The sequence below is a fragment of the Triplophysa rosa genome, linkage group LG15 (assembly GCF_024868665.1).
Source record: "Triplophysa rosa linkage group LG15, Trosa_1v2, whole genome shotgun sequence".
Lineage (NCBI taxonomy): Eukaryota > Metazoa > Chordata > Actinopteri > Cypriniformes > Nemacheilidae > Triplophysa > Triplophysa rosa.
The window spans coordinates 2,689,762-2,715,711 of record NC_079904.1 but is presented as its reverse complement, the minus strand read 5'-3'; the positions used below and the strand labels follow the sequence as shown (position 1 = coordinate 2,715,711).

Below are 25,950 nucleotides of genomic sequence, written 5' to 3'. Positions count from 1 at the left end.
AATATAGACGTAACTTTATGGACAGAAAATATTTGCAATTTAAAAAGTCGTAATGCTGACTACACGTGACAGAAAACTGTTAAACAGAAATAAAAAAACATGTTTAATGATTTTACAATGCACATTAATATTTAAGCTTGTTGACTGTCAAGGGGTGTTGTAACTTGTAAATGCAACAGGCATATTATTATTTTTACCTTTTAAATTAATTTTGTTATTATGACCTTTGCTATCCCTATAGGGACACATCAGATTTAACTTTTTAATAATTTTAGATACTTAATTAAGGTTTGTCATGCATGAAGAGTTTTTGGTTGTCTTTTAACTGTGTTTTGGGGTTTACCTGTGTGCGTGGACTGAACTCTGCCCCACACACACAACACACAGAAGCAAACGGGTCCTTTTTTATTAAGAAATATATAAATTATGCTCACATTACTGAGTGTTTTTGATGAGTAATTCTTGCAGATTGATTGCTCTTGGCTTCTGTTTATGGCCGGGTCTATGCAGGTGTGGTTAAAAGTATGAAGTAATTGACAGATTAGTCATGTTGAAATAGTAAGAATTGCAAGAACATATTCTAATATATCCCCTTGGGGAGATTAATGCATTAATGAATCAGATTTTGCAAATTAAGGTAAATAACAAAAGTCATTGTCTAATTTTCTTTATTTTATATAAATGCACTGTCACAAATGCTCATATGAAATAGAGCTTGAAGGACGTTTCCAAAGAAGCTGTTGATAAACATAGTGTCTGCATTTGTGTTCACACGCAACGCAATGAAATATGCATTAGAACGGTTGCGTCATTACTGTGGCCGTTGTCGTCTGTGCAGGTGGTCGCCCTGGGAGAGGTTTCCGATGGGACGGTGGTCACCGTGATGGCCGGGAACGATGAGAATTATTCCGCAGAGCTCAGGAACGCCTCAGGTGTTATGAAGAACCAGGTGGCCCGCTTCAATGACCTACGATTTGTGGGCCGCAGCGGAAGAGGTCAGTCTTCCCTTTCTGAAATATTTACAGAATGACTAAAGCCAATTCCATGTCTGCTGGAGCTTTTAAAATCCTGTATGCATGCTACAGGTTGTTTTTTCTACATTTATCAACATTACATTTGTGCTGTCTGGCAGGTTAATTATTCTTCGCTCATCGCATGCTTTAACTTTTTTTCCCATACCTTTTACTTTTTCCTACATTTCAAAAACTATAATGAAACTGAAAATAACACAAACAGACGAATTAGAAAGATGTAATGACCTAAAAAAAATATATCTTAGCTTCTTTAAAGTCGTCTCCCTTTGACTCGTTCCAAAAATGTAAAAAGCTAGTTTTGTATAGAAAACAATGTCAAACCATATGTGTTTACCTACAAAACTATATGCGTACATGCAATCTTGTCCAAATCTTTGGAAGCTGACATGCATTCAATTTTTACTTCTAAAGGTTCACCCTTTTTAGTTTTTTCTTATTAGACTTCATTATTTATAATGTTATTTACACATACAAAATGTGATGTGAAGCAAAGCTGCAGGGAGATGCAACAGCCACAAGGTCACACAGGGACACATGACATTCTTAAAATAATCATAGTCAGTCTGTGTAATCTGCTATCGGTTACGAGTCAACACCGTTCTGAAACCACATCACCAAACTGACGGTAAGAATGCACTCATTAAATTACAGGTCTGCCAGCGCTCTTTACTTGGGTTACTCATATGGTACGCCAGCAGTAACCTTCGTCGGTGCCCGCCTATCACTGTCATGCAGTTTATGTTGAGTAATGAATTTTGTTTAAAGACTTTTATTAAATGCATTTTGCTCATTGTTCAGATATGTTAACCGTAACAGGACGCTTTCATTTCCTGGCTGTTTTGTTTATGCTTTCCAAACATTTCTTGTGTCTCCGATTGGTCAGACAAACAGATAGTCCCGCCCCAAGAAAATGTTTTGATAGCAACACAGTGTAATGTTGTACATTTCCGTAAAAAAAAAAGTATTAATAAATAAATAAATGAGCAGCAGGAATCTTTTGCTTCCTTCAAATATTTTATTCATAAAGCTTCAGGATATTTGATACTTGAGGTCTATTTGATTTTTAAAAGATTCCAGGCCACCATGACATGTCGTATATTGTATTACCAATGTCTTCAAATTATTTTTACGTTTTTTGGTGGTTTTTTAATATTTTATAATCGACGGTCTTATGAAATCAGTGTCAGCAGATTTGTGGTGCCGAGATTCCCGCCAGCTGTTTCCCAGCGTTGCCAAAGCATTCCGCCCACCGCTTCCCGTCTCCCCAGCAAACCAGGGGCATTCATGAGTAGCAACCATCGGAGCGTCATGCTAATCCCTTGTTCCCCCGTATTAAACCACCAGAGAGCACAAATTGTCTGGAATCTTTGTTTAGGGAAGTGAGCTGTCGGACAGACGCCAAGATTGCCGATGCCACGCTGAAGCGTTGCACAACTCTTAGCTAAAGTTTCCCAGCAAACGCACTGCCTTGTTTACGGCCAGACTTTATTTAAAGCATATAAATAAAACTATTGGATACACACTATTCTTTTCGGCCTGAATTGCCCCAGTGCCTATTTAAAAAGGTGTATTTTAGGGTGGCTGGACCATTTTGCATTTAACAAACTGAAGTGGTACAAAATATATCTTTGTTTTGATATTTCATAATGTTGCAAGGTTATGGGTTTGATTTTTTTGGGACACAAAAACTGACAATATGTAAACCTTAAATGCACTAAAGAGATTTGTTTACTCATAAATGAGAATTCTTTCATCATTCACCCTCATGTCATTCCAAGCCTGTATGACTTTCTTCTGCAAAACGCAAAAGAAGATATTTTAAAGAATGTCGGTAACCGAAAAACACTGGCCCTCATCGGACACTATACAAAAAACTGTTCATCCATTTCTCAAAATATCTTTTTTTTGTGTGTTCCAAAGAAGTGGCGGCCAAATACATGAATGTAAATGTTAATATGTCTAGTCATCCATATGTTTTTCAATCTTCCTGCTGATTCCCGCCCTAGTATAACACAATACAGAAAATCCAGCTTCTCATCCCAATTGTTGAAATCTTTAAATATCCTTCGGGTTCTTAAGTGTCTGTTTGAGAGGTACATTAAGAGTAAAGCCCTTAAACGTGTCTGTGTTTACACAGGGAAGAGCTTCACTCTGACGATTACAGTATTCACAAACCCACCGCAAGTGGCCACTTACCACAGAGCCATTAAGGTCACGGTGGACGGACCACGAGAGCCCAGAAGTGAGTACACGTTATATTTCATCACATTCTTACACGTTCACCTGTATCACATTCACCTCTCTGCTGGGCCTCAGTCAAAGGCTTACGGCTGTTGAGTGATTGATTTCTTGCTAAACCTGATATTATGTATTTATTGCCAATGTGTTCAGATGAATGCCTGTGTTTTAATTTTGAACAGATAGATGATTGTTGTTGTCTTCATAGTGGGAGTTTATGTGGGCTATTCAGCTTTGAAATACAGATAAAACTTACAACAAGTGCTTGTGACTTAACAATATATTACAATACAAAAATGATTTATTTATCTGTATAGATTTTGTATTTCAGAGTTATGGTCTTTTTTTATTACATTGGTTGAGCTGCTGGCATGTGACATTTGACTACATTTATAATGTTTAGCGTTTTGTTTTTTCCTTAATTTTGTTTGAATAAGTTTTCTCTAAAGGGTTTATTTCCCAAATTATTTTTTATGTTAAATACCTTTTTTAGTGACAGTCCTATTTAATATTGATTAATTTGCGTACAGAAGGTTCAAATAATGTTGTTAATATAAGTTGTAAGCATAACTAAAATGTTAAGGTTATGGACCACTTCGGAAAACTTAAACAACGCTAGAAGAACTTCCTGTTTCAGTTTTTTAACATTGCACAAACCACCAGAATACAACCACCAGAACATTTATAACCAAATCAAAATGTTAAATGAATATCTTTAAGATGTAATTATATATGTAAGATTTAAAGGAGTAGTTCACCTTCAAAATGAAAATTCTGTCATCATTTACAAGCCCCTCTTGTCATTTCAAACCTGTATGACTTTCTTTCTTCCGCAGAACACAAAAGAAGATATTTTGAAGAATGTTGTAAACAGCCCTCCATTCACTTGCAGTGGTTACAATTGAAGCGTGCTGTTCTGCTACCAACATTTTTCAAAATATCTTATTTTGTGTTCTGCAGAAGAAAGTAAGTCATACAGGTTTGAAATTCTGAATTCATTTTGAAGGTGAACTGCTCCTTTAAAAATAAAAAAAAATAAAAAAATGAAACTGAAAGTCCTCCTGGACAAGTGTTTTCATCTTGGAAGCGGGCCATTCAAAAGATGCTATTGTTCTGTGAACCCAGCCTTGTGTGCTTTATTGAACCGTGGGTGTATCGTTACGGGACTATGGACAAATATTGACATTGTGGATTTATTTTAGCAATTGTTTTGATGACCTTTCTGTTTTCTCTTTGAGAATTGAGTCATAAAACTATGACAAAACAAGATGACGAGAGACAGGTGGTTGGAAGGGTTTAAATATGAGCATTTTGTAATGTTTTTCTAGTACAGCCATTCTGTTTGGTTTCCCACTGCAACAACAAGATCCTGTAGTGGTTCACTGTGGTGAATCTTTCCCAATAAGACCAAGATTATGCATTCCTTTCTTACAAAAAATAACAATGACTTTACTATAGTAACCATCGTTTTTTTATTTTTTTTATATTGAAACCATTGTAACCACGAATTTACCATGGTCTCACTATAGTAACCACAGTTTAATCATGATATTTGTAGTTAAACAGTGCTTCACACGGCAGTCAATCCACACACAAGCAAAACATGGACACTTAACCCGTGGTTGATTTTCCTGAGGGTTGAGAAATGATTCCACATTCAGTTCACACATTTTTCCAAGTTGTGACTTTAGCCGTCCGCTCTGGTAGTGTTATCTTAACAAGCTGTCTGTCTGGCCGTACGGTTCGTCTGCACAGAAGTTTCAACGCAGTAACATAGTGCTTGCATCAGCTTGTTTTAAAGGCCCTTATAAAAAGAGCAAAAATATATATACTACATCTGTCAGTGCCAACCGGTCTGGCAGGCAGCTGTTTTACTTTATTATGAAAATAATCGACACTTTCATCTTGGCGTGGAATTCAAGCCTATCACATCCCTAGCAACATTTCTGCTTCTCTCTTTATTTCTCTTTCTCTCTCACTTCTCACTGAGCACATATGGTACTAGGTACTCGGATACGACGGCGTGTATATGGTCTTGATTCTTCATTGTATTACAATGGCCTCTAGCGACTACAGGCCTCGCCTTTGATGTCGAAGACTTCCTCTCGTTCTGCCTTATCTATACGTGAAGTTTTGAAAGGCTTGCAGGCCGTGTTATTGTGTGTGGAGACAGATGAAAGCTTCGGAGTACCGGAGGTCTTTTAAAGGCAGTTTTTTTGTGTTTAGGGCTGATCTGATATTGTTAAGCTCCTGCCTGTGCTGCGTCTTAACTTCTCTTGTGTGCTTTGCGTTAAGCTGTGAGTTTGCAAGTCTGAGTGCCACATTTTCAATGTATCCTAAGAATTATTACATTCCGAAGTTTTTGACATTTTTTGACAGCACATGACTTAAAATTCTGTACTGCCTACTGGATAATAGACTGTGTGCAACGCATACTTCTGACTATTTGTTAAAGAAATAGTATGCAGCAGCAAACAAGTGTTCCAGTTATTTTAGTTTTTTTAAGCCTCTTTTTGATAAAAGTAAATGAAAATCTGTTACTGGAGCTGATTTACAAAGATAAGAGTAAAATTATGATTTATTATGATGATTTATTTAAGTGCTATCGATTAATCGGGATTAATAGTTTCTTAAAGTAATGCTTGTGTGTGTATAACATATTTGTGTGGCGTGTATGTTTATATGTATATAAATGCATACACATACGTGTTTGTGTGTGTATATATAACATTTATTTATATAAATGTTTGTTAAAATATAATTCACATTATGTATAAATATATAAGATTCATATATTTCTTAAATATATACATGTTTGTGCTTTTATATATACTGTACATATAAATATACACGCCACACACACATATAAACACAAATTGCGATGAATCGATTAGACAGCATTCATTTTATTGATATAATAAACAGATATAATAGAATAACCTGTATTCTGAGATGCATGTGCAGATCTGAATGCGATTGCTTCTATAAGTAATCACATGCCTCCTCTTAATAGTTTCACATTTCTTCCCCTGCGCTGATTCCATCAATTCTGCCTTACTAAACCTCTAATTGGTGTTAATGAGCAGAAAATGAAGGACGAGGCCGTCACGCACATTCGGACAATGCCCACAGTGTACGGGCGTGCCGACACGTTCTCTGACAAAGTGACTCTTCTGTCTGTAGCTGTATTTTTGAAGAATCGTAGAAATAACTGCAACATGTTTTCGTACATCCAATTATTGTTATTTCAGTCCAAATGGGCTGCTCTCATTACGCTCTGTACGGGTGGCTCTAATGTTCAATTAGCCGGTGTTTTTCCTCGCCCACCACACAGACCTCATTCTGAGGCTAATATCCAGCGCAGGAAGCGTATTAATGTGTTTGTGTATTTAATAGATCTTGATGGGTGCCATATGAATTCTGCCAGAGGACGAAACTCAGAACCTCGAATCGTCGAGAGTGCGGGACAATGAGACTGTTGAGTGTGTAGCTATGACTGACCTCCCTTCTTGATCGGCTCACACGCGGGGTGTTCAGAAATGCTCGTCTGCACACCTGTTTTTTATTGTACATCAATCATAACAATGCAGGTCTGTTGTCATAATTCTTGGATAGAATGATGCAGAGAGGTATTTGTAGTTATTATAACAGTTTTTGGTGGCCATCCAACCAGCAAATGCTTGTTGATTTTTTTGTTATTTTAACCACAGAGCGCATTGATATATTAGTGCATGTGTACTATAAAGATTGTTGTCAACCAAAATACAGAAGTGTTCATCTGAAGCCTGAACATGCTTATATGGAATTTCTATTCAGCCATGTCACCTTTAAAGAAAACATAAATAAAAAAAAGTGTTATGTTAAATAATGTGATATGCGATACTAAAATGCTTTTTGTAAATCAATTACTATTTTTAAAAACTGAAAATCATATAGCAAACATGCGTTTCACATTATTTATAATGCACCTATAGGTACCAACATTTGCATGCCACTTTCTCTGCATCGGCCATTTTGATATTTTTTGATAATTTTGATATATATAAAAGTTTTCATTCAATGGTATACGATTCATAATGTAATGAAATATGCTTGCTTGCTTTTAAGTTCACTTTTTAAAGGGATTTTTTAAATATCATTTTTCGACGATATTTAGACAATTGGAAGTGCTGGAAAATTTGATATTGTGTTTATCTTTAATGTTTTGTTTAAGTTCTTGTATTTATCTCGAGCCTGCAAAAATCCATATTTAGAAAAAGGAAGTGACGTAATGTTGCCAACGTCATTTATTGCTTATTTTAAAGACTACCCTATACATTTTTGCATTACAGTGTGTTGTAGACAGGAAAAAAGCGAAGTTACAGTTCATACAGCCGTAGAGATATTTCAGTATGTGTGAAATTTGAAGCTTAGTGTTGCAAGCCGTTGAGTTTTGTCCTACGTCTCTCCAGCTTCCACTGTCTAACAGGAGATGACTGCTTCCAAATACCGAGTGGTTTTCAGTAGGGATTAATTTGGGATTTGTTATGTACTGGGGCTCTGTGGGTGATTTTGAGGGGTGCGTACGAATCTTATAATCGTATTAATTGACAAACAGTCAAATATAAGTTGAGAGAGTCATTTGCTATTAACAAACTCATTTACAAAGCTACGTGTGTTAAGAATATAATCCTTCTGTAGGCCTTTGACCTTTCCTTGTGTCAATATTAAATATCTTCATTAATTAATAAATATTATTATTGTTATTATTTATATTACAAAACTTACATACAACATTCACAATGATTGAGATGACCCATTAACTTGTGCATCGTTGCTGCCGCACACACAAGAACAACCCCTTTAAATGCTTGAATTTGATTAAAATGACATCATTTGGAAGTCGAGCCTCACAAACAGGTCATTATGACTTTAAACTATAAAACAACATTGCACGCAGACACGCGGTGTGTTCCAAACAGAAAATATCTCCCTCCAAAGGGCCCTTAGGGAAGGGGACACCATACAAAACATCACCAAATAAAGAGAAAATGACGGTATTTTTATTGCTCCTTTTGCCGAGTGAGTTTTAAACGGACAATTGCGTTTTTCCCTGTAGAGCTTACACATCAAGAGCTTTACTCTTCGAAGAGAGTAGGGCATAGGAATGATCACTTCGGAATGGAGCGCAGGGAATGATTTCGGTTAATGTACGACTGCGAGTTGGGTTACTACGTTGCATACAGATCCGTTTTTTCCGCGATTATCAATGTAAGCTTATACACTGTCAAAAACGGTAAATTGTTACTTAAACTTGAGATTTATACTGGGGCATGACTCAGTGCCGCTCCATAACACCAGAAGAGCCGCACACAGGCCCCGGCCCAATTTAACCCCTGGTTTTCCGTTGCCTCCATCAAGTATGTCTGTGTGCGTCTGTTTGAATCTTTGTGTACACACGAACTCTAATAGCGCTCATTAAACATCATTTGATCTAATAGTCGGGTGGGGTTGGTTAAACTAACACGGGGGCCCTGTGTGTAATCATAGATTCTGTGTCACCCGTTGTAACACCTTTAGGAAGCACTTTCTATGCATCTTTGTCTACGCCGCTCAATCCCAACAGTCAAACGGCACATTCGAAGTTACGCAGGCCACAAACGATCTGCTCCAAATCCCATTTCGAGCAGATTAGCTTGAACCGAAATTTCCAAATCCAATGCATACATCTTATTGTTTTGACAATCTCACACACTATGGAGTTGAAAGGGGATAATTATTTAGATTCAGCAATAACACCGGCTGATATTACAGTGAAAAACGGCAGATTTGGCGCTTTGCTTTCGAGGCAGACCACACAAGACCGACAGACATTATTTAACCTCGCAATGAAAGTAGAAAGAAGTCGGTTTCGCTCGGCAAAGGCGTCACTTTGGGGCGAGTCAAGTTTACAATGGGAACTGCGCACATAAAACCAACCCAAACAAGAAAGAAGTCTAGAAAAACAGAGCCGCGAGTCTCCAGTTTGGGAAAGCGCCGGGCCTGCGCGTGAAGGTGCCAGTCGCCCGTGTGTGTGTGTGTGTTTGCATCTGGTTGCTTCGTACACCGGTGCCGCATCATTAGAAGCTGAGAAAAACTGATGGGCTTGTGTTCCGAGTCTCGCCGCTTTCATATCCGTGTGGAGGTGATGAAGACGTGTGCCTGCGGTTTGAAAAGGGCCGAGGGCTTTTTGGTGTGTGTGTGTGTGTGTACCCCGTCCCCGCTTGGCTTGTTTCCTAAATGCTGAAACGTACAGACCACACAGACACCTGGCAGCGCTCCACCACGGCCTGGCTTCTTTTCTCACTTTCTTTTTCTATTTCCCCCCTCTCTCTTTTCCAGTTTATTTCATCTTTCCTTTTTCCTCTGACGTTCTCAAAAAGGCCGTTGATGACGGGCGGTGATAAATTTCCAGAATTTCCGGGCCCGTCCCGTTAGCACGCGTGCATCGCCACGCCGTCTGTTTCGAGGCGTGCGTTTTTATAAGAAAGATTAAAACACTGTGTGTCTCTAAAACATTACCTGTCGGATGCTACGGTGAACATTTCGCAGATGTTTTTGTACATTTTAATGTTTAAAGTACGTGATGGATCGGGATGTAAATGAGACGATTCCACAGGATGAGTTCCAAAATGGAGCGCCTTTCTAAAATCTTTTCTGTGGATTACAGGGATGCAGGTGACCCGACCAAATCCGATTTAACCGCATCTTGAAACTGATGAGACGCGGTCTGACTTTCTGTCTGCTGAATATGCAAATTAAGAATTCACATTTAAGCATTATCCATAAACGCCACCGCTGTATTTTGATTGGTTGTCAGTGTTTTAGTGTTCATCAGATGGGTTAAACAATTAGAAAAAATCTTCATAGTTTGCGTTATAGTTATCGTTATTGTTATAGTTAATAAAACAGATACTGGATGCTGATTGTTCAATGACGCATTTCAGCCATTCTTAAGATATGTGATATAATAACAGCACCCGTGGCTGAGAAGTCACCGTCGAATTCACACACACTGTGGTCTAAATTCATCCGTAACCGCTTTTCCTTCATCTTCTGTCGGAAGTGCACAGCTGCTTTCCTAATTCCACCGATTTGCTATCGGATCGTCAGTGTTTGTTTAGACTCGCTTGTCCAAACAGACCCTCACGCTGATCTACAAACCCCCAGATCATATATTTCACACCCGTTTCATTTGTTTCATTGTCCCCGGATCAGTTAATCTGGATAAACAGACTCCCCAGTCATCGCAGAACTCCCGAACACAGGAATTACTTTATTATAGTCTGATCTGTGCTCTGTGATTCTCAACCTGAGATAAGATCTGTGTCAGCAGAGGACTGGATCACATCCCACAGGGCCATTTAAACATCTGGAATGAATGTGTTAGCGCTTCCGCTCCGTGATTGGACAGGGAAGTGCTGGCTATCAAAAATCTCACTCCTTCGGTGGGGGGATGATGGGAATTTTGGGGACTTTCCCTCCAGCGGTGATTTCATCTGCTTTCCTGGACCTTATAAATACGTTTCCTCAAACAAATGATGGCCCTCTGCTAATGTCTTCACTGGGATCATTTCTGCGACGATCGAAAAGTTTTATATTTATTATTTATAAAATAGGGCACAGTGTTTTGAAATGTCACAATCCGGGGTTCAAAATATTGAGATTCTTTGTAAATAGCACAGTGGATGTCAACCTTTTTGACTTCCAGATGTTGGCATAAGGAATATGTACAGTGTATTCATTACAAAAATAACCAAACACTAAGAAATATCTTAGTTATTTTAGCTCGTTTAATGTTTTGTCTGTTTGAATAAAGTTTTGGAAATCTTGACCCCCTTGGAAGTTTGTAGAGGCCCTCATGGACCCTGGGTTTCCAGTTTTTAACATATAGATATTTAAAAAGCGACGTATTGTGATTTTACTGATTTGTTTCATTTTGATCTGTGTCAGATTGGCCTCTTTTGAGTTTGCATTAGAAATAATAGTTGTTTTGTCCCCCCCAAATTTTTTAAAATAAAAATATGAATTATAGGCATGAGAATATTGATACAGTGTTGGGGTGAAATACCGTAATATGAAACATATTTTGGTAAAGAAACGCCAAATAATTGTGAAAAATGTTAAATAAGTCTTATTTAAATAAGTTCTTTATGTGAATAAAATGACAGACGTGCTTCCAAGGACAGCTGCCTTAAGGCAACCTTGAGTTTTCTGCTGTTGAGACAGTTCAACAGAATTGTGATGGAGGTAAGACTTGTTACCGGGTTCACATTTTATCCTCACCTCTGGGATTGAACTTAAAACCTCTGTGTTAGCAGCCCAGATTTTTAACCGCTTGGCTGGCCTCACCTCTCCCATGAGGCGCTTCTCTGGAGAAGGAGCGTAACCAGATGCATCATCCAAATTGAGATGGCTACACAATATTTCAGAATGTGAAAAAAGCCACTGAACATTCTGTAATTCCCATTGTAACTTCTGACTTTGTGATTTGGAGTGTCTCGGTCTTAACACCCCCCGTAAAAAAAGAAATGTCTTCAGGCGCCTTTAGCAGACAGACAGAACTCGGCGCTCATTTGCCATCCACATGGAAGCACATTGAGATTTACTGGTTCACCGTTTCCAAACGCGGATCACTGTGTTTAATGTGAATCTGTAGGAAATAAGTCCACACAAAGCACATCTTTGTCCGTTTTATTTCCCCGGCAGAATTTATGTTACTATCAGTGTCTGAATTCAGCTTGTCATGAAAAATGATAGTTATACACATTGGCTTTGTGTGGAAGTTTGTTTAAGCACTGCTCTTCCCAGTAGGTTATGATATGTTTGCTTTTACCGTCGACATATGTCATGTTGCCTGTTGTTTTTACTAGTAGCACGTTCACGTAAAGAGTACTGTGCAATAATGTCATGGTCTTAGACTCATCGGGTGGGTTGTGCCAACAAGGATTACGTTTAATTTATATCAAGGTTTATTATCATTTTGATTTTGGTTATTTTTTTATGATACTTTGAATTATATAAATAAATATTATTAACAAAAAAGGAATCAAATCTAAGACGTGAAGGGACGGACGTGATGGTCCAGTTGCAGTAACCCAACACAATCTCATGGCAATTCGTAACTATTTTACGAGGGGGATAATTCGTACGATCTCATTCGTACATTTTAGTACGATTTGATTTTAAGCCAGTGGCGTTTTAGGAATGGGGTTGGGGAGAGGCTTCAGTATGGCATTTTTGTATAATCGTACGAATTGATATGAATTAGGGTTGCGCACTGTAAAATAGTTACGCATTCCCATAAGATCAGGCTAGGAAACCACAAGTCATGGCAAGTTAAGCATGAGTTTTGGTACAGTTTTTGTCTTTGCTTTTCATGACTATTTGGAGTAGTTCGTTAAGATGGCTATGTGCAAAAACCAACTTTGCAAGCGATTCCTGAAGGGTAGTACACTTGTCGCAAATCTCGCAGAAGCTTTGCTGTGTCTACATACAGTATAAATGTTTCATTTTGGAGATTAAAGCTGAACGATATTTACAGACAACGTGTAGCTGAATACAGCAGAGATGACGTCTTGTTTGGTGATGACTGGTCAGGTCCTTAATATTAGTATGAAAACATAATACGCAGTAACAGTGATTTATGATCACAGGGTGTTAAATTGTTGCCTCTTCTCGTTTCTTTTCACTTTATCTGTACTTTGCTACTTTATGTATGCTGCCATATTGTCTCGTCAATTCATACAAATTGTTTTTATGGCTTGTGAAATCCATACACTATATATACTTCTATATAAGAAGCAGTTTATAGGATTACATTTACACATTTTTATATCCTTTGTGTGCGAAATAAATGAATAAATAACCTTGTTGTTTTAGTTACACAGGTGAAGGTTTAATCACGAAACATCTCTCTTTGTTCTTCCAGTGCAGTCCGGTTACTTTAGATCTGAAGGTAGCTGGCTCATTCCGTGCCAAATGGACTGCAGCCAAATCCAGCAGTAGTTTTTTCTCTCTCTTGCTCTCTCTCTCCTGTTTAATATTTACTTTACTGCCTTTTCAGAAAAAAACGAGTACAGGCTGACACAGGGCCATTTTAATGTGGAAAAAGGGCCTAGTTGTGTATTGGGTTTATCCCTCTTCTAATTTGCCGAGAATAGACTTCAGGCTATGGACTCTTAAATGCTCTTGTAATGGCTTTCCAGAAAGACGCTAGCCAGTGTCGGGACATCCTACAGCGAGGAAGTGCACACGGTCTTGTATTATATATGTTTGGGAAGGTTGAGTGTTCGGGTCGTGTGCCAACTGCGTGTTATGCCAAGCATGGCACTTAATTGTCAAAGCCAAATGCCCCGGCCTGATGGGACGGATTAATAGATGATATTTGTGGGATACGGAATAAGTAATACGTGAAGCTATTTTTGAAATGAATTTAGATGTGGTTTGCGTCCATGGCGGAGTCATAGTACATTGTGGCTTAAAAGGCTAAAATGCCACGGGGCAAAAGAAAGCTCTTATGAGGAGGGGAAATGGAACACCTGTTTCATGATCAAACCTGTGCCGTATACATCATGGTACGGTCAACATGAAATGCCATTCACAATCAAGTTTTCTACTATGTTGTTGTATAGTTCTGTTGCCAAAGTAGACGTTACATAGCAAAATGTAAAATAAGAGAGCTTGATTATTTCAGGTAGAACTGGTTCAAAGATAGAGATTTGTTTTTGCTTATATTTGGTCTTTATCGTGATTGCAGGACACAGACCAAAGCTGGACGACTCGCCGAAAGCCGGACTGTTCTCCGACCGGCTGAGTGAACTGGAGCGGATTCGACAGAGCACGATGCGGGTTGCCGTGCCAACGCAGACGGCACGGCCGACGCTCAGCAGTCCGAACTCCTTCAACGCCCAGGGACAGACACAGATTTCAGGTACAAAATCAAAAGCTTTTGTGTGCCAGACCTGAAATCACTCGTGTACAAAGTTGTGTTCTCTTCCGGCCTGCAGTGATGTGCTATAATCCATCCAAATGTATATCATGAAGCAATTCAAAGTCTTAAATTTACTTTGCGTTGTACGACTTCATCGAGAGAGAACATGTAATATTGTACTTTGGAAAACCAAGTAGCTTTCCAGCATGCTTTGAGAATGGCTTGTGCTTCAGAGAAAGCAAGAAAAACATACACCATGCCACAACTTAGCATGCATTTGTTTTTGTTTGTGGCTTTCGAATTGTGCAGACACATTGTGTTATTCTTTACAGCAATCTTTTTGTCCCCGCTGTACCTGCATGTTTATATCATTTCTTAAAGCAGGTTAGTAACTTTTCTTGGTTAAAAAGAAACAAAAATCTGAGTAACCCACATAAAAATATGTTAAATAACCTTCTTTTCAAACGGAAATAGCAATAGAAATGCACAAGTTACAAACTGATTCGAAAAGGTTGGCGTCCATTAAATTCGATCTATAATGCAACGTAATTTTACACAATTATTTTCATGTTTTTGCATCATCGGCACGCAAATTATTACTTACATTAGGAGGAACCGCTAACCTTTAAAAAGATTGATTTCTTTGGCCAAGTTTTCCTTTACTTTCATTCATTATACAGGATTTACTCATTCACCCATGTCAGTTTATCCAGTCCGTGTAACTCCGAAAGCCTATTCGTCTTGGCTCAAAGTGGTTTATCTACGCTGAAATCGCACACTGTGACATGATGGACACGTGGAAACCGGACAGCCCGGGGCAGTGCGATCTGTCACAGTGAGAGAAGGAGATATCGCCTGTCCTTTAATTACTGATCTGAGAGCTTCTGTTACTGGACTGTGTGCTGAATCTCCTTGAAACATCATTTTTCTTCTTTCAGACTGAACTTGGCATGACGGGTGTAATTACATGCATTTCAAATGCATTCTTTGAAACAAAAGCCATTTTTAACCTGTTCTTCATCTGTACTCTTAGATCCACGTCACGCTCAGTCTTCTCCGCCGTGGTCCTATGACCAGACGTACTCGTCCTACCTGAGTCCCATGGCCTCTCCGTCCGTGCACTCCACCGCCCCGCTGTCGTCCAGCCGAGCCACGGGCCTGCCGTCCATCAGCGATGTGCCCAGACGTCTCCCAGGTAACCTTCAGCCTCAGACCTCCAGCAGGTGCGCCCCCTATCCCTCCCATACAACACTGCAGTGGGATGGGGCGGGCACGTGTTTTATCGTGATTCACACATTTGAAAGGGTTTGTGACACTCGTGCCTGTGGTGCATTGATAGAAGCGTTAGTCACATGTGACTCGAAGAAAAAAAACGTTTTTGGGTTCTTAAACGATCATTTTTCTCTAATGGTCTGTCAATCATATTGAAGTATGGTAGACTTAACCGGTCATGTCATAATTCATTAGAAACACAATCTCACGTTTGCTCAGGTTTTATTAGCTAATAGCGCTGTCGATATGTAAGCCGAGACGCTTTTAAAATGACACTAAGCCGAGAGCATATTTTCAAAACTCGGGGAAGAAAAAAAGACGGTTTCTTCTCTTTCCACGACTTTGATCCTGCGTAGGATATCGTTAATAACAGACCGAGACATAATAACAGGCCAGCGGCAGGCAAATAAAGCAACTTCATAGCGGAGAAATGTTCCGAGAGAACCTTCGGGGAACTAAAGGCCACTCGGTGCCCGAGTTGCACCCCATGAGCTGATTTGTCCTCGCGTGCCCCGCACACACCCAGAAACGTACCCTGTAAAAGAATAAATGTAGACAGACAAGTTTCCACTTCCAAACACCTGTCTGACTCGATGCCAGGTAAGAGTTCTCCCTCTCATCTACCGGCATTCTACACCCTTTTCGTTCCTGAGAACTTGGATTGATTTAAAGTGATTAAATAAGAATCTCCCTCACCTAAGAGCCGGTCGGCAGGTTTTGGATACCGTCCACACGCCCTGTCATGTTTAATTAATTTGCCTATTTCATCCTTTCATTCCGCGCTGGCACACTTTGAGCTTTTCTTAATAATAGGTTTAATGTGAGGTAAGGACACGCTTCTTTGATGTGTTTTGCTGTGGGTGCTTAACCGTGGGGAGTAACAGTGAAAATATGCATTGTTGACGATGTGTACCGCAGATATAAAAGAGCGCAAGAGTATTAGCCCCGGGCCAGTCACATAGTCCGAAAACAAAACAAATGCACACATGAATGCCTGGCCATCGCATTCTGTGTATGTAATGTGAAGAGATTTGTGTTCACAAATTGTTAAAATAGTTTATCTCGGCTCAGTACGCAGAGAAAAAGTAAGGTATTCTTAAGTCGACTTACCTGAAGTCAACACTGTTATTGCTATCAAAACATTGACAATTTGATGTGAGTTGGAGGCGGGGCTATCTGTTTGGCAGACCAATGGAAGACGAGGAACGCCTGGAAATACTTTTTAAAATATTATATATTTTTGGTCAAAATCTGTTTTTGAGGAATTATTACATATAAAATTGGTGTTGAAAAATGATCTTCTGTGATTCACAGCAGTAAGTTTATATTAATCACGATTTCTAAGTCGAGCTGCCAGGTACGATCGCCCTAAAATGTCAAAATGAAACCCACGTAAAGACATGTAACATAAGCTGCAATCTTATGTTTCAAACGGAGATGGCGATAGAGAGCCGAAAGTTAAAAAATAACCGTTGTTGCTATTTTGTTCGGCGATGTTAGTGGCACAGAAATGGCACACTTCATCTCTAATTTGTTTTACAGCGCTGTTGTTGCGCCGGTAACAAAGCGTAGGAATATTTTTAGATCTCCGTGCAGTTAAACCAGATGTGTTGTTATTCAGGTTGCGGCTATAAACATTCACCAACTCGCTCAGCGAGATTCTCTTTTGTTGCTTCGCCATAATAGCAGCTTACCTGAATGAGACAATTTGCTGTTTAAAAATCTCACTAAAGCCCTTGTTGTGTAATGAATTGTGGTTCAGTATATTCGTAATCCACTGACGTGTAAAATTGAGCATGCATAAACAGTAGCGTTTACGTTCACATACCTCCATGCTTGACAAATGTAGGTAGTTTTTAATTAAAAAATGAAAGAAAACGAATGCTTTGTATTGTAAGATCTCGTCATGTCTTATATGTAGATTGTAAGTTGTAAAGAACCCATCATTGTTTGGTTCACCTTAAATGAGTCATTCCATCAAATGCATCTTTTGTTTAACATACACAGCATTTGTTCTCAAGAACAAAGTCGTCTCCTCTCTGGATTTGTGGTGTCTAGCTTCAGTGAATGTTTCAATGCAGCGCTGCATAACCCTCATTTGTGTTGTATGTAAAAAAAACATTCGCTTTTATCACGGGGCCTTTTATTCAGCGCACAGACTCTGTGTAGCCCGGGGCGAGAGACCCATTATTGTCAACGGTTCAAACCAAAGAGTTTGAATATAAAAGAAAAAGGCGAGCCCGGCCAACATCAGCGCCACAAGGGCGCAGGCGACAACCCGTGCCTCCGCAAACGGCCCGCGTTTAACCATGCCACCCGGTCGGACCACAGGCACAAACACGATGACAGAAAAGACGCCCCGTGATTTATGAAGAGTCGGCGTTCCAGAGGTTGGGGGAGCGGGGGTTCTGTTTGTTCCTTCTTGGCTCAAGTTTTAGCTACAGACCATTAGTGGTTTCTGATTTTTGGAGAGAAATAAAGAATATTTTAAGGACAGAAGGGCAGATGGACAGTTTAGCAGGAGCCCACATCAGTGTCTGTCTCCGCTTCGCGCCCCTCAAAATGCTTCCAAATGTGCAAGCGATTATGCATCCTAAATGTGCTGTAGGCGAGCGAACACACACACGCACACACGCACACAAACACACGCATGCACATTCACAGAAACAATTTAAACATGCAGACAAGCGTACACATGCATATGAAAAGCCCTGGAGACACAGATGAACCCAGACGTTTAACCGCATACATGAATACACATACACATGAGCTTGTCTGTGATGAAAGAAAAACCGCAGTGGAGTGAAGTCAGCTAATCGATAAACTGGTCTCTACTGCGTGTGCTTGTTATTAAAAACAAGCAAAAAGGTAAAATTACGTTACAATCTGTTTTACAGGATTTTGGGGTTAGTTGAGCTTTGCCGGGCTGCAATCCGTAACCGTAAACAAAAATTGAACAATAAACAAAAGAAAATAGTTAATAATATATACATGAAAATTGTGAGAAAAATCCAGTTTTTTTTACTTTTCCTAAATACATGTACACTTCACTTTTATTTCTTAATTACGTTTTCTTTGCCGTATTTGAGGTCTGAACAAATACAGAGCATCTTTTCTGTTATTTTGACCTGTTTTTCCTGTTTTCATTTTCTGCAAATATATGCAAATAGAAACAGTATTTTTATTTGAAATTTAGAAAAGATATTGTCTGTAGTTCACAGAATGAAACCAAAAATGAACATTTTACCTAAACACATACCTATTAATATTAAATTAAGAAAAACTGAAAATAATTTTTAAATGGTCCCTTTTTCCCTCCGCTGTACATATTATCACATTATACCCTTTTTACAGGAAAGGTCAGTTTGACATCATTTAACTTTACTACACCTGAAAAAAGTATGGAAATTAACCTGCAATTTTATGTTTCAGCCAGAGATGGCGATAAAGAGGCAAAAAGTTGTTTATAAGTGATTCCCATTATATTGTATTCCATTCAAAAATGAAAATCTTGAAATCTTTCTGTGCTTGCTTTCTGCAGGTTCGACGGATTTGAGTCCTTTTCCTGGCCAATTTGAACGTCAGTTTCCTGGTTTCTCCTCGCTCACAGAAAGCCGATTTTCCAATCCAAGGATGCACTACCCGGCCACCTTCACCTACACACCGACCCCCGTCACCACCGGAATGTCACTCGGCAGTGCCCACTACCACACCTACCTGCCCCCGCCCTACCCCGGCTCCACCCAGAACCAAAGTGGACCCTTCCAGAGCAGCAGCACACCCTATCTCTACTACGGTGCCTCGTCCGGCTCGTACCAATTCTCAATGGTCCCGGGCGGAGACCGCTCGCCGACCCGGATGATGCCGCCTTGTACGAGCGCCTCCACGGGTACGAGCATCGTCAACCCGAATCTCCCCATCCAGGCCGACGGAGGTGGGGGAGTCGAAGGGGACGGTAGTCATAGCAACTCCCCCACTCTTCTCAATCCGGCCGGTAGGATGGACGAAGGCGTTTGGCGACCGTATTGACGGGATGAGCGGCACAGTCCTTTATTAAAACAAACGGCATGGTTTTAAAGCACAACCTTACTAGGATTTCCATCCTGTCTTGCCTGTCTTTACGTATCAGTTTTAGGAGTATTTATGAACCTTTTAAAGGGAAGTCTTTTTTACACGGAACTGCCTTGTGCAGTTGTTCGTCGATTTCTGTGGCTGTCAAACATTATTCTGGACTTTCTGACCTCTGGGAGTTTTTGTTATAGGCGGGGTTATGTGGAATTGAAGGAACAGACGGTTCGAGTGTTTCATTAGCATCGTTTTTTTTTTTTTTTACTTACTTGGCACGTCTTTAATATGTCAATGAAAGCACTGAACAGCAGACGATTTGAGTCAAAATCGCTTTTTTGTGCTTTGGTTTTAAATTAAGCATTTAAGTTATACGTGTTTGATAAAAGGATATTAAGTAACTTATGAAGCCATAGATGAATTAATGTATTTGTAACTTGAGTCAGAGAGGGGATATTTTTGTAAAGCGTCTATGTTCAAGTTTACGCAAGTAATTTAACTTTCTGTGCCTTATCAATTTCAAGTGCGTTGAAAATGAAATCGGGTCTCTCTGTCTGTGTATAGTACATTGTAAACAAAAACTGAACTGTTCTTCAGTCGATGTTGTTTGGTACCAAATGCTTTTAGTTTTTAAAAGCTTTATATGAAAGAAATGGTCACGAATGCTTTAAAGTGTTTGCCAATGTGTTAGATGAAGCTTTCTTTGAGTAGCGTGCATGTGCTGGGGTTATTTATTTAGCACTTATATTGCTTTATAAGAAGCTGGAAAAGGTTTGCAATGGGGAATACTGAAAGATTCTGGATTCTTGATAACTGGAGCGCTTCATATACCCGAAAAGACACTCGGTTATGGCACCATATTGACCAACAATGAAGCTGATATCCATAATTGTGTATTTGGGACATAATGTAATTATGTAATTTATTGCTCATTTACATCATCCGTATTGAAATGAGGTTCTGGATCAACGTCTTGATTTCCATCATGGACAGAATCATTTATCCATCTGCGATCGTGAGGCTTTATGTTCCTCTAGTGCCTTAGGAAAACGATACAAACCTCAGTAAACAACCGAAAGCTTTAATAAAACACTGCTTGTAAAGCCTTTATTTAAGCAATCGAATGAAAACAAACCAAAGTTCTTATTTTTTTATGTTCAATATTTTTCTAATCTTGCTTACCTGCACGGTGGTCCAGTATTACATCTCTTGTAGGGATTGTCTGGTAGGGACAACGTCTTTACGGCGACCCCCTTCTTTACCACAATAAACCACGAGTTTTATTATAGTAAGTGTGTTAACCATGTTTTTGCTATGGTTTTGATTTGCATTTGTATAACGACACTTTTACTATAGAAACCACGGTTCTTTTTCATAAGAGGGGGTCTGGGACAACATTCCCAGTTGTCCCACCGTTGACAGCCCTGCTTTACATGATCAGGGTGTTAACCTACACATTTGAATAGCTGTGAGTGTGTGCGAATTGTTTACAACATTCAGTGTATGTTGTATATCACGGGGGAAAATACGCACCCCTGTTTCGTTACGTTATTATCTTATTTCTTCTTTTGTAAATGAGTATTTATCTGACAGGTTAACCGTGGGCAATTTGTAGCAAACTTGGTTCTTGCATGCTTTGATTTCTTCGCACAACCGTGTTTAAACGATCTTGCTTTTTCTCCGCATGAACCCCCTCTGCTTTTATCCACGGTTTAAAGAGAACACAATCATGACAACAGTGAAAGAAATTGGCTTTTTTGATTGCTGTATGTTAATATTATAGTTTTCTTTGTAAGGGAAATAAAAGATTTTGCAATGATCTCGTCTCTGTGTGAGTGGTAGTATTTATCATAGTGTCCTGACGTTACTCTTCGTGTAACAATATATCATCTCCATCATTAAACTTTCTTCTTTCTTTTTCCCCTTGACATTGATTAAGAGTCGCCACGGGACCTTCGTGAAGACGAATGGGCAAAGGTCCACATCAGGTCGTTCCATTTACAAGCGGTTTCATTGCCTTAACGTTGAACCTCGGAGATAGCTGGCCTGAGATTAAAGCCGGGAAGAGACTCCGGGCTCGTGCACTACTGTAGGACGTACCGACTTGGATCACAGACTGCATCAACATTTGCTTTGGAGAGTCCTGCGAGTGCACGGCCGGTCTCGTGTGCTGTATTTGTCTCCGTCTCGTACTGATCTCTGTTAAATCAAGCTTAGGAAACGAGGGCTGTTACACATTATTTCAAGACATAATCACAGAGCGCTCCATCTCCATTTGAACCGGGAGCCATCCTGGGATTTCCCTCGATGTGAACTGGGCTGGAAATGCAGAGATGGTTTCGGGTTCTAAACGTTCCGATCTGCATCCAGCAATTAGAATAATGATCCGGAGAGGACGAGGAACCGACCGATGTGATGACCGAGAAATAACATCTCCAATGATACAGTGGAGTCTAAATGTCTGAGACCACAAGTGAATATGCTTTTATTTTGCATTTTTCTGACAAGGCATGTTTTCATTAGAAATATCATCATGACAATTACAGTCAAAAGTTAAAGACAGATTTTCCATGAATTTGAGCGTGATTTGAGAACAAGAGCATCTTGTGGGGATCATCTGACCTTTTGTACAAATTCACCCAAACATTCTTTCAACATTTACTTGCTATCATGTCATTCCTGACCTGTATAACTTTCTTGTCTATTCAAAGATATTTTGAATAATGTTGATAAACATATGAACACAAACCCACTGACACATTTCTCAAAATATATTATTTGTGTTCCACATGAGAAAGTGTCACACACAGGTTTTGATCAACGTGAAGTGAAGAAACGATAACAGAATTCTTATTTTTGGGTGAACTATGCCTTTATATGGTCAGTGTGACACATTTGCTTATTTGATTATAACATTCCTTTGTTTCAAATCCTAAAACTTTCTTCCAGGTTAAACTAGATTCTGAATTCCAGTTCAGAAGAGACAGAGTCCACCCACAAACCAGTCAGCACCTCTGTGTCACGCAGACCAGTACAAACTTCATTCTGGTTGTAAATGATCTGTGTTAGTTTGAAAGGACGGCTACTAAATAAACCAGCATCCAATGCGTTATACAAGTATGACTTAAGACAGTTGAAAGGTAAAAAAAAGGAATATACTGCATGGCGATATGAGATGCTTGATGACATTCTGTCATCATTTACTCAACTTCATGTCATTTCACACCTATATGACATTCTTCTGCAGAACACAAAAGATATTTGGAAGAACATTGTTAACCAAACAACATTGAATCCCATTGATTTCCATCCCATGGACACATTTCTCAAAATATCTTCTTTTATGTCCCACGGAGACAAGAAAGTAATGCAAGCATTGTTCCAAAGGACAATGGTGATAACTTGATCCTCAACGTTCCTTTAAATTCCAACACAGACTAAACAGTTTAGAAGTGTATGGTGTGTACAAGTGTGTCTCGTTGCTGCATAAACAAACAAAGCTGTTTTTGGTGGCATACAGTAGTTTTTTACCAATATATTTTACATGTTGAACAACTATAAGACTCGTCGTTTTAAATGATGAAATTCACACGAACAAGCGCGTGACAGTCACGTTAGCTCGATTGCGCCATCTAGTGACTAACCGCACTGCTTCATTTTATGTTGCTGAAGTTTTTTGGAGATTGACCCATTGCTCTTACAGTAACCAATTCATATAACCACGATTCAATTATTTCTAAAGACTCTAAATAAGCATCACGAGGCTTAAAACGTACAGCCCTTCGCTGGTTTTTTATTTATTTCCCTTTTCAAGTAAAGCTACTTTTAATGTCCTCAGACAGTTTCGGTGTCGAGTTGTTTTGAAAATGTACAGATGTGATACATTTTGCTCAAATTGCTTGGTAAAACCCACAAGAAATGTACTGACATCAGTACCATGGACAGCTACCTCGTGAACAATGCATCTTATTGTTGGATGTGCCAGCAGTCTCGAGTTATCTACCATCAAACCTGTCAAAGGTCGTTCGATACCACCGAGCGTTTCAGCAAAGATCGACTTGCACATGATGGACAGAATCCCGTCGCTTGCCAAATATTCATGCAAAACGGCCCTTTTCCACAAAACTGAGCCAAACACTAAAATGTGAACTATTTGGAAACGAAACTTCATCTTGACTGCGTGCCAGGCACGGAGAAGCAAAACGACATGTTTCTCGTCAAACAAACGGCCCTATAAACCTTCTGAGGCGACTGGGTGTTAATTGAGATCTAATGAACTGGAAATACAAAACAGTGAAATCCCATTCCCCAAAATCTCTTGCGATGAGTGACATAAAGTAGCAGTGACATTACGCCTTGTTTCTGATACTGTATTTTGGAAAACGACGAAGCAATCTCACCCGGCGAGGCAAGCCAAGCGCTTTTATCGATGCCCAGGTCTGGTCCTCATTTCTGTCTCCAAATATCCCAACGCATGTTATTATATTAATGACAGATTTTATGGTTTATGACTGGAAAGTCAAACTTTCTCGATTTCCTGTGGAGCTCGCGATGATTTATATGGCTGAATGATAAAACGAATTTTCTTGACAGCTGAGGACTTCTGTGGGTAACATATTGTGCTCTTGTGTGAAGAGATATAATGTATGATGAAGCACCTCGGCTGTATATTGGATCTTTACGCAGGCACCAAGTCGTGTCTTAAATGAATTAGAGTCCTCAGCTGTCTGTCGAGCCACATCCTGCCCATACAGGAAAAGCAACATTTTCATACTTCAATTAAAAAGTCAAATGACGATCTGTTTCTACTAAAGCTATATAATCGGCCTTTCTGTTCGCCATATGAATCCATGTTTAAGCTAATGAAGAAAATCTCTTTTACAGCGCTGGATTTAATCAATCCGCTTGCTGGAAAATAATGGTACAGCAGACTATTACTCAACATGAAATATATCAAGAGTCATACATTTATGAAGCTGTGCGTTTTCAACATCGACTCAGCTGTGATTTTAAGTATTTGCAAGCGTTCTGTCCGAAATCTAGCTGTCAATTATATTGGATATTTGAATTTGACATTACAAGCTTTGCGCTGCTTCTAAAAAAATTAAACGCTGATATTTCTACATTTTTATAGGCTATATTGTGTTCATATACAACCTCTTGACTTGATCTGAAGTGTGTCAGTGCTTTAATGTCTAAAATTAGTTTTGTAGACAAAATATAACTTTCTTTCATTATGAGAATTTTGTTTAATACAAATGTCTTTGAAATAGATGACTTTGACTAAATAATGAAGAAAGGCAGACAACAGATGCTGGAGATGCTAAAATAAAACATTTGACATTTTTAGGAATTTTTCAGTCATAAAAGGATTCCCAAATTTGTGTTTGCATTGTTTTCAATGTGCTTGGTAGTGTTGTAAAATGTGGGTAAAATATAAACACTTTTTTTAACACCCGTACGCACGCACACACACCCCTATGGAGTGGCTCAAAGATGACGTATTTTTGTATGCAAACCCCGGAGCCGAGTTAGCGCTTAGCATTTTAAGACTTCCGGTTCCATCGCCCCAAAATCTTTGGGTTTTTTAATGGGTTTTTGGTAAATCGCCTGAAATAAGTTCTGTAGCAAACAAAACCTCTAAATATTTTCACGTTTTAATCTATGACATAAAACACAGCAGTTATAACCCGCTTGGGATTTTTTAAACCTTTATTGTGTCTTTAAAACGGCGTTTGCTACAAGTTGATAAAAGCGACTACTTTCTTTCTTACGAAAATTAACTTATGTTTTTTTTGTGTGGTACAACTGTAGTAACCATGGTTTTTTGGTGCATTGATTACTTTGGGCAAAACCATGGTTTTACTACAGTAACCATCGTTTAGGCTAATAATATTTTTCCAACAACATGGTTTTCAAAATCATGGTTATTTTGTGATAACCATCGTTTTACTACAGTAACCATGGTTTTTTGGTTTTTTAACTAGTAAAACCATGGTAAATTTTCGTAATGGGGGACGTTAGAAGTCATCGCGCATACTATAATGCAACATGGGCACAAACGTCTAAAATCATTGTTGGGGATTCATTCATGGAGTACCAGGGAACACGTTTTTAATAAAGTTTGAGAAAGTTGTCGGAGGCTTGGTGGTGGTGACGTTGATATCGAGCGACTAAAGTGTAGTCTGTCTGTTTATAGCATCGTGTTAGCTTTTTACCTATGCCGGTTGTAGCTTCAAAAATAGCAAATATTGTGTTAATCTGTACAGATGATCTTGACAGACAAAACGTGCAAACGTCATGAACATTTGTTAGTCACAGATCTTATTTTGTGCGATCAAAGATCTTTAGGAAAGATATGCTTCAAGGCTTTCGCTCGAGGGAATCAGC

The 25,950-nt window shown here is 39.1% G+C and overlaps 1 protein-coding gene across 2 annotated transcripts in view; it reads left to right on the top strand.

The window, feature by feature from the left end:
• runx2b (RUNX family transcription factor 2b) overlaps positions 1 to 21,376 on the top strand; it is a 37,255-nt gene extending 15,879 nt beyond the window's left edge. Inside the window, exons 4-8 of one of the 2 annotated variants that reach the window (XM_057352243.1) lie at positions 839 to 995; positions 3,172 to 3,276; positions 14,050 to 14,223; positions 15,257 to 15,418; positions 19,037 to 21,376. In XM_057352243.1, the coding sequence (XP_057208226.1) occupies positions 839 to 995; positions 3,172 to 3,276; positions 14,050 to 14,223; positions 15,257 to 15,418; positions 19,037 to 19,524 (1,086 nt within the window). In that variant the 3' untranslated portion in view covers positions 19,525 to 21,376. Of the gene's footprint in view, positions 1 to 838; positions 996 to 3,171; positions 3,277 to 14,049; positions 14,224 to 15,256; positions 15,447 to 19,036 lie in introns of both variants that reach the window. The other variant, XM_057352244.1, reaches the window with a different exon arrangement.
• The last annotated feature ends 4,574 nt before the right edge of the window (positions 21,377 to 25,950 follow it).